Source organism: Prunus avium, chromosome 3 (genome assembly GCF_965620075.1).
Source record: "Prunus avium chromosome 3, drPruAviu1.hap1.1, whole genome shotgun sequence".
Taxonomy (NCBI): domain Eukaryota; kingdom Viridiplantae; phylum Streptophyta; class Magnoliopsida; order Rosales; family Rosaceae; genus Prunus; species Prunus avium.
The window spans coordinates 1,048,839-1,058,631 of record NC_142286.1 but is presented as its reverse complement, the minus strand read 5'-3'; the positions used below and the strand labels follow the sequence as shown (position 1 = coordinate 1,058,631).

Here is a 9,793-nt window from a genome sequence, read left to right as displayed (position 1 = left end):
CGTTAATAAAGCATTATAATTGGTTTTCTAGTTAAAATCGTTGTATAGAATCACAGGAAACAAAAACCTAAATGTAACAGCTTGGGAACGTATTAGACGACAGCTTTAAAGATAATAAAATGTAGTCTGAATTGTTAGGGTTCGGTGGCGATTTATTTTGCATGTCTAAATTGTAGTCTGTAATGGATGTGTGTGTATTGCATGTAGATTGACTTAATATTGCTGTCCTATTGCATGCGTATTGTACTAATATTGCCTTTGTATTGCGTACATATTGTATTCATATTGCCACACTATTGCATGTATATTGTGATGTTATTGCTGTTGTAGTGCCGTTATATTGCCCTAATATTGCCTCTCTAGTGTATGTATATTGGCCTAATATTGCTATTATATTGTATGTATATTGACTACGGCTCATCAATGGGTTTACGGTTTAGGCCCTACTTCATTAAAAAAGAAGACGACGACGAGAAAGAAACAACGTGCCTTTCAAAAACAGGCGTTCAGGTGCATTATAATTGCACCGTAAGACATTGTAAGAAATTATTTTAAAAAATAATAACAACTAAAAAATAATTTACAAAAAAAGGAAGGTATGAATAAATATGCAAATGCTTCGTGATGGGTTGAAGAAAAGGATGATTACATTTGGTGATTTGATTATGTTTGGTGATACGATATATTATTCGTCTTAATCTTCATATATGTAATTGTTGTATTAATACTTGACACAAATTCATCTCGTACTCATCCAATTATTAAAGCTAAGTAAATGAAATGAAACAAAAGAAGAAGCCCAAAATAAACAGAAACAACAATTTCTAGCACCCTTTTATCACTTCTGTATTGCCACTGTATCACCAACGTATCGCCAGCTTATTGCGTTGATCACCATTAGTTCAAACATTATGTGATCTAATAGGGATAACTAATTTTTGGAACAACTAATGAATCTTCAAAAAGATAAAGAACAACTAGTAAACTAATGTATGCAGTTTAATTTTGCACGGGTCATAGTGCTCATCAACATGATATATGGAGGTGTACGAAATAGTTCAACTTCAAAATGGAAACAGTTTATGTGCCATGTAAGGGAATGAACATATAACAAGGTAAGTCTTCAACAAATTAAAAGTGGGCAATTATTTTCAAACAATTTGACAGCTGCCCGAGAGAACTGAGGGAGTTAAGGCATGAGATGCAAACATGATAAACACCGTTAAGCACTCGGACGAACCCATGCTATAATACAAGCCAACAGACAACCACCACCAAATTGCTCTTCAATATGTTGGTCAAGGGTGCAAATCTGTTGATGCTTCTCCAACTTTTGTTACTAAGTGGTTGTTCTTCAGACCCTAATCATTAAGCACAACAATTTAAATTCATGCCATTGAAAAGGAACCACAAGAATCTAACTTCCTAATACAAGCGCAAAACCCATATGTATGCATAATCGGTACATCTATAAATTCCCACATGCCTAAATATTAGATATCAAATCATTAGATGACTAAACAGTAAATGCATAACCTATTGCTAATCTGTATGCAAAACTAGAAATAACTACAAGCATCAGCGTGAAACATGAAAAGAAAGTTAAAAGATGAAACATGCAGATGCAAGGTAACACTTCACATTCAACCTCATAAGGTTTGTCGGCTCAACGGAACTGAGGAAGTCTTCCAGAACAAGGAAGTATGCAGTCAATAAACCCTGTAACGAAATAGGGCGCCCCCCCCCCCCACCAACAACAAAAATGATGTAGGGAAGTCTGTCCAACGTTGTAAATAATCAGAATCATTTATAGAAAATGAAAGAAAACAAAATGAATCTCCCACAAGCCTAACAGGCTAATACCATTAACAAGGTCTGAAATTGACTCTATATCATGTATATATATAAACTCCATCTTTACATATTGGAACTACATCAATGTAAACCAACTAGATCGACCGTGCATCCTGAACCCCAAAAAAAAAAAAAAAATGACCGAGAAAAAAAAAACTACAACTGAAAAAAGGGAAATTAGATAAATTTTCTCCTTTTTTCCTCTTATATATTTTTGTTTTGCCTTCTATAGGGTAATTCCAATTCTTCTTTTGTAAAAAATTCAGGGCATAATACCTCCGAATTGAGGGTTCCAAGCCGCAGGGGCAGCTGCCTTTTCCATTTACGAACTTTCAAAAAAGTCACAATCTTCTGGGCACAAAACAACTCTACCTCTGCAACAAAGACCCAATTACAATTAGCAAAAGAAATCTAAAAAAAAGTAACCAAAAAAAAAACTTAGAATTTGTAGAAACAGAGAGAAAGAGAGACCTTAGAAGGAGAATCAGCAACCTTGTAAGCATCCGCAATAACACCCACCAACCACAACCCAGGAAAAGTAGTCTGTCAGCGACGGCAACAACAACATCACCTTCCTATCAAACAAATAACAAAAATGCCATCAAAGACAGTAAAGTTCATTGTGCATGTGTGTGTCCAAAAGTAAAGTTCATGACCAGAAAAGCTCCTCTGATCAACTATCTGTTTACAAGTTGCAAGACACGCTGTAGCCTTCATTTGAGTTCCTGATATCCTGCATAATCAATAAATCCTTCAAAAACAACAGAAAAGGAAACAAGAGAACAAAATGGCCATCATGCAAGAAAAATGTAAATATGCAGGCAGTAATTTCCCTGATAGTTTTTGACAAACCACACAATTAAAAACTTCCTCAGCCAGATTATTCTAATGTAAGTCAGAAATTTTACACCAAAGAACAGAAAGAGACAAACCACATAAACTTTGATTAGTAGTTTTTATTCAAGCTTTGTATTAAAATTTTGACATCACACTAAATGAAATTCAAAGTAAACAAGTATGAAAGCAAAATATCATCTAGTTTCCAATACTAGAAATTAGCATCTTTCAAGTGTTTCATATACCCTTCTAATTTTCGCTATCTAGGGGTGTGGTAAATGACCAATAGAGGTTGACGCAATATATTTTCATTTTAACAACTTCGGCAATACTTTAACATCACTAGATGAAAATGATACCTACGGCATTTGTGGTCTGATAAAGTTTTTTTTTTTCCTTCCTATTTTAGAGGGAGAAATGAGAGATGTTGGGGGGTGACTAGATAGCTAAAATTTAAAAACCAAAAAGCATATGATATTGATTTTAGTTTATATTTTAAAAACTATTTGATGTCCTCTCTCCCTCAGCAATTCCAAACCCTAGACTCTAGAGAAACCGCTAAACCAATTTCATACAAACCCATAAACCCTAAACCAATTTCAAAGCAACCTCTAAACCCTAAAACCCTAAACCAATTTGGAAGAAACCCCTAAACCAATTTCATACAAATCCATACACCATAAACCAAATTCACAAAAACCCCAAATTTCTAAGAAAAGGAACGTGAACAGTACCTCGTGGATGTGAACTGTGGAGTTAAGCTTGGATGGCTGAGGGAGGAAGATGACTGCGTCGGAGAGAGAGAGAGTTACACGACGGAGAGAGCTGAGAGAGAGAGAGAGACGGGCTGGAGAGAGACAGAGCCAAGAGAGAATAAAATTTCTGAACTTGTGAAAATTCAGCAATAAGTGGACAATAATTTTATATTTATAGGTGATAGTTGTACAAATATTGGGGATGAGGTGGTATTTTTAGTTAAGATTATAAAATTGAGGGTATATACCGCTATTTCCCAAAAATTTATTAACTTCTCTATAAATGATGCTTTTTTATTTAGTTAGAAATTAATAATGAAGTAAGAGTAATCCATGGAAATGATTACTAGGAGGAGAGTTCTGGGGATATCAATGATGGTAATTACAACCATTCTACTTATCTTATAAATATCAATGGTTGTGGAAGCTGATGATAACAATTTTCATTTCTCTATGCATCCCCCTGCAGTCACTTCCAACTCTTCTAGTGAAGACTCGAAAATTACATATATCCCTCCAAACAATCATGAAAGTCGGCAGTAAAATCCTTCATTGGATAAAGGAAAAAGGATGAACGACTAGGTTCCAATTCCAACCAAAAAAAGAAAGTTGGATTAGGTCATGAAGGTTCAATATGAACCGATATTTCTACCAAAGACGAAGGATCGTCTTCTACAAATATTTATGGTTCTGGAAAAGGAGAAAACAGAAAAATTATGAAGTTTCGTCATACCTACAGTCTCATCTATTTAATAATATCTTGGCAGAGCCTAATTTCTGGACAGAAGCTAATAATGCCGTGAAGAGAGGATATCTTAAGACAAATACTAGGAATTTGTAAGATTTCGATGATTAATGAGCGTAAGATTTTGGTGTATGATCAATGCGTTATTGTTTTCCAGGAATTTGTTCTCTCATCTTTGATTCAACTTTCAAAATATATGCGTTATTCTTTACACACAGACAACACAGAAATAACGAGTAGAGAGAAAGGAAGAGAGGGGGGGGGGGGGGGGGGGGGGGGAGTGGGAAGTTGGCAACCCGGCGGGGACGTAATTTTCCATGCGATGATATTCAGGCCAACAAGCGAATAAAAAGGCATGGGAGTTTAGTCTGCTCAGATTCAATTCATCACTCTCTCTCTCTCTCTCTCTCTCTCTCTCTCTGTGTGCAAAAGAAAAATAAGAAATGGCGAATCCAAAAGCTGAACGCAGAGTGTTGTTACTATGCGGAGACTACATGGAAGACTACGAAGCGATGGTTCCATTTCAAGCATTTCAGGCTTATGGAGTCTCTGTTGATGCCGTCTGTCCTGGCAAGAAATCTGGTGAGATCTGCCCCACCGCCATTCATCAATATTCTCCTGCTCACCAGGTGAACCTCTGCCTTTGCTAATGATTAAATTGATACATTAATTCAAAAGTTTGCTTTAGAAATTGTGCATATTTTGACCATTGTCAATTAGTGTGTGTGGTTGTATGGAGTATTTTAAAATGCCGAAGAATTATCAAAGTTATGGGATTTGTAAACTTGACTTATCAAAGTTGATGGAATTTAGTCTCTTCATTGTTTTCTTTCTTTTGGTAATCTAATATTGAATGTAAGGTAATCAATCTGGATTGAGCCCTTCATCCCTTATTATGAGCTTCCTAGATCTCACAAACAGAAGTTCTATACTTTGTAATTGACCACAATCAGTTAGAAGATAGTTATAACCGAAAAGATGGGATGCTAACTTGAATGGTTTTACTCCTAACAGGTAACAAGAAATTATTCCAAAAGTATGAATTGCTTACAATTCTCACATATGGGGTCATGTGGCCTTTTCTGAAATCTGTTCTCTGTTTCGGGGCTGGGAATCGCTAATCAACATTTAAGAGTACCCTCATTGACAATATTCTAATAATGGGCAAGCTAGGTTTGCTGAATCACGATTTGTGTTTCATTTGTACTGTATGCATTGTTACAAATCTTGAATGCTATATTTATGTTCTAATCTATAAGCTGTATTCATTTGTTTTAATCTGTGTTTTTCTTTTGGTATTTGTATATGCTTGGTTGCAGACTTATTCTGAATCACGTGGTCACAATTTTACGCTCAATGCAACATTTGATGACGTTGAGTTTGACAAATATGATGGACTAATAATACCAGGAGGACGGGCTCCTGAATATCTTGCCATGGATGCATCGGTTGTAGGGTTGGTGAGAAAATTTTCCGATTCTAGAAAGCCAATTGCTGCTATTTGCCATGGGCAGTTGGTCTTAGCAGCTGCTGGAGCTGTTAAAGGTCGAAAGTGTACCGCGTTCCCAACTCTGGGACCTGTACTCGCTGCTGCAGGCGCTTACTGGGTAGAACCTAAGACCATGTCGGGTTGTGCCGTTGATGATAATCTAGTTACTGGGGCTACATTTGAAGGTCATCCTGAGTTCATTGGGCTTTTTGTGAACGCACTGGGGGGTAACATAACTGGTTCAGATAAGAGGATCCTGTTTCTCTGTGGAGTAAGTTATATTTAAAGTGTTTCTCTTTGTCTATCTACATGCATGAATGGGCATAAAAATAAACTTAAAAGAACTGATGTTGACATATACTGTTGAAAGAGAGAGGGAGGAAAGCCTCAGTATGCTTTACCAGATTTGCCACAAATTGTGATGTGGTATTATTATTCATCCCTATGTATGTGTGCAATGTGTTGGCGGTATGCTTCATTGGTTTGCTTATTTGGGTTGTGTTTCACATTGGAATACTTGTTTTTCAGGTCATTTGTGTGAAATGTGAAGGTAAATCCAAACATTCATACTGCCCATTTTCAGGTCATTTGTGTGAATTCTGGATTTGGAACGATACATAGACAAGTAGCTCCCTTACGAATTTTAAAGGACCACTTTACATTTAGTATCATGATTCCAAGGGAAGCAGACTACTCAAGAATTTCAAATCTAAAGTTTTATGTTGAAATTGAATAAAGAACTAAAAATGCTTGCTTATTTCTTTACAGTTCAATTCTGCCCTTCCTTCCCCCAACTAAATCCCTAAAACCCTAAAGATTGCCCATATTACCAATTATTAGCTCTCCGAAGTCCAAACGCAGCCCCAAATCCATAACTTAGTTGCTTTCGGATTTCATGCAACCTATTTTCTTGAACCAGCCCTTTTTCCCCCTTTAAAATCTAATCCTTTGAATCCTACTGAAACTTGTCTCTCTACAATGCCAAAAGTTAAAAATACAATTTGAAAAACCTTAAAGCCCACCATATATGCAGTTGTAGGCTGATTATTTAAGCTGTCCTACATCAAAATATTCTTTTACTTGTTATTCTGGATCAAACTTGTACTTGTTCAACAGTGATAAGATTGTTAATAAATCAAGATTGGCTGCTTGTTTTAATTTAGTGTGATTCAAGTAACCCCTTAAAGGGGTTTGTCGTTTGTTAATGAACTAATTCTTATACAGTTACTGATCATCATTCACTTTCTCTCCCTCAATATTTGTAGGATTTCATGGAAGGTTATGAGATAACTGTGCCTTTTCAATCCCTTCAAGCTCTAGGATGCCATGTTGATGGAGTTTGCCCCAAGAAAAAAGCTGGTGATATCTGCGCGACTGCTGTCCATGATTTTGAAGGTGATCAAACCTACAGTGAGAAGCCAGGCCACAATTTCACTTTAACAGCTGATTTTGATACTATTGATGTCTCAAGTTACGATGCTCTTGTAATCCCTGGAGGTCGAGCTCCAGAATATTTGGCATTGGATGAGAAAGTTATTGAAATAGTGAAGCAAATCGTGGAAGCTGGGAAACCAATTGCATCCATCTGCCATGGGCAGCAGATTTTAGCTGCTGCTGGTGTTCTGCAGGTAAGGTTATCAACATAATCATTTAAGATTAGTTCCCCAATTAGTACTTTTTTTTTTTCGGCCAGACTACACATTTGTTTCCTGAAACTTGATGCAAAGTCCTTATCCTTTAAGTTTATCAATCAAGTCGAATTATAAAGTTTACTAATTCAATTCTGTGCTTTTGTCAACCACAATAATGATTTTGTTACGAATTTTACTGATTTTCTATCTGTTACCACAAAGACTAGGCTAAGATAGGGAATCACTTAGCAAGGTTAGGGTAAGCCAGGCAGTTTCAGTGTCTTATAATGTGTTAGGTGGAGTGTGGTGTATCGTCAGACTTGTTAGTTCTTAGTTGGACAGTAGCTATTTTCTATGTACCTAAAGTGATATCAGAGTGAAGATTTTATTGCAAAGTCCAAAAGCAACCACCTTGAAGTTCTGCTCTGTTTGTTTCTGATTCTTCTGATTGAAGGTGAATTTACTTATTATGAAGTTTTTAGCATGCCCTAATTGTTATCCACTGCCTACATTTATAGGGAAAGAAATGCACTGCATACCCAGCAGTGAAGCTTAATGTGGTTTTGTCGGGAGCAACCTGGCTGGAACCTGATCCAATAGATCGTTGCTTCACTGATGGAAATTTGGTTACTGGAGCAGCGTGGCCGGGCCACCCGGAGTTCATTTCGCAACTGATGGCATTGCTTGATGTTCGAGTATCATTCTAGTGGCTGTTTACCTGGTCAGCCGCTTGCATGTGATATACTTAATTCATGAAAGATTAAGACAAGGATGATATGCTGCCTTTTGTATCAATGAGGGACCAAGTAATAATCTGTTTTTGATCTGTATATGCCATGTTCCATGCAAGTAAGTTCTGTCTTGCATGCGAATCCCTATCCTGATCTGAGATTGCATGCTATTCCTAACATAGGCGACGAATATTGTGACTATTACTTGTGCTTTATATTGAAATTTGATTTATCACTCACCGAAGTGTCCTTTTCGTTTGTTGCTGCATCTAGAGTGTATTTTTCACATGATATTATATTTTCATTTCTGTGAATTAACAATTTATTTATTTTAAAAAAACATAGCAGTGAAGGGAAAAATAGAAGCAAGAAGGCCTATTCATCACATCACTCCTTATCTTCTCAAATGTTTGATCTTCAGAATTGAAGGCCTAACAATGCTATTTGATGTTCCTGTGACCAATTATATGTATATAAAAAGTCCAAAATTGTTCTGTCCAGCATAAGTAATGGTCCAAGTCTCAAGTGGTATATCACATTCTAGGTTTATCCTATGTTTTTTTTTTTGTGACAGGACCCTTGCATTGCAACTCAATCAGACTAGAGACTTACCTCTCAATGCATCGAATTTTGATCCAAATCTATTTCGAATATGAAAATAAATTATTTAACAAATTCAATTGATAATAATTTAGTTCTATTTAAAATAACATAAATTAATTTAGAGTAAATTGAGGTACATGACCCTGAACTAGGACCCCAATTGAACTAAAATCCCTGAACTAAAAAATTAGCTAATTTAACTACCGAATTAATTAAATGGTAAATTTGGCCCTTACTGTTAAGTTGTGTGAATTTCATCAAATTTTCTGTTAATTATAAGAGCATTCACAGTGGGGGGTGTATATGGGGGTGTATGTTAAATATACACCCCGAGTCACCGGAATCGTCTCCAATGGTGAGATGTAAATGGATGTAAATATACATCACCACCATGGGGATATAAAATAAAATGTATATTTACATCCCTTGCAGGCGGAACCCACCCGAGAAAAGAGAAGAAAAATGAAGAAAAGTCAACATAAAAGGCTGGAACCCACGGCTACACCCCCGAATTTACACCCCCCACTGTGGATGCTCTAAGGGTAAACTTATAATTTCGAGTAAAATAAATAATAAAGAAATCAAGCAAAGAGAAAATAAATAATAATTAATAAGAAAACTAGAATAACATTTAAAGAAATAAAAAAAGAAAAAACAGCCCCATCCAGCAAAAAGCCCGAAACAATCATCGTCAATGGAGGTGTGTCTCTGAGAGGGAGCTAGATTGAAGCTTTGTCTGTAACGTATACCTTGGCTGCCTTCCCACACCCTCCAAATGAAAATGAAAATGAACCAAAATATTCCACCCCTGTTATATTTTTTGCAGACCAGGTTTTTTCAATGAAATTTCAAAAGGTTTCGAACAAAAAACAAAATAATGATAGCTGGATTCTTGGTTTTGGTGGTGGTGGGCTTGATGGATCTGTGCATGAATGTTGGTTGGGAGTGGATTTTATTATATTATGGTATGCGTGTGTTTAGAAATTTAGAGAGAGAAGAAAAGAAAAGGGTGTGTAAGTGAAAGAAAAAAGCAAGAATGATCATCAATGGTGAAAAAGTTGAAACGCGGTGTATTGATAGGGAAAATAGGAGGGCTTTGTAGCACGCCACCGCCAATTTGGAGAATTGACGAGTTTTACTATCAGCAA

The 9,793-nt window shown here is 36.3% G+C and overlaps 1 protein-coding gene and 1 long non-coding RNA gene across 2 annotated transcripts; one reads left to right on the top strand and one right to left on the bottom strand.

Annotated features, from left to right (window-relative positions):
* Positions 1 to 991: 991 nt before the first annotated feature.
* Positions 992 to 3,587, bottom strand: LOC110765077 (uncharacterized). Its single transcript, XR_015834349.1, has 5 exons — positions 3,426 to 3,587; positions 2,544 to 2,605; positions 2,347 to 2,429; positions 2,131 to 2,228; positions 992 to 1,361 (listed from the first exon to the last, which is right to left on the bottom strand). It is a non-coding gene; the product is annotated as an uncharacterized LOC110765077 (long non-coding RNA).
* A 917-nt stretch (positions 3,588 to 4,504) lies between these two features.
* On the top strand, positions 4,505 to 8,263 carry LOC110765119 (protein DJ-1 homolog D-like). Its single transcript, XM_021968177.2, has 4 exons — positions 4,505 to 4,820; positions 5,511 to 5,951; positions 6,946 to 7,308; positions 7,830 to 8,263. Exons 1-4 carry the CDS (start codon positions 4,635 to 4,637, stop codon positions 8,016 to 8,018), a joined length of 1,179 nt encoding a protein of 392 aa, XP_021823869.1. The 5' UTR covers positions 4,505 to 4,634; the 3' UTR covers positions 8,019 to 8,263.
* Positions 8,264 to 9,793: the final 1,530 nt, after the last annotated feature.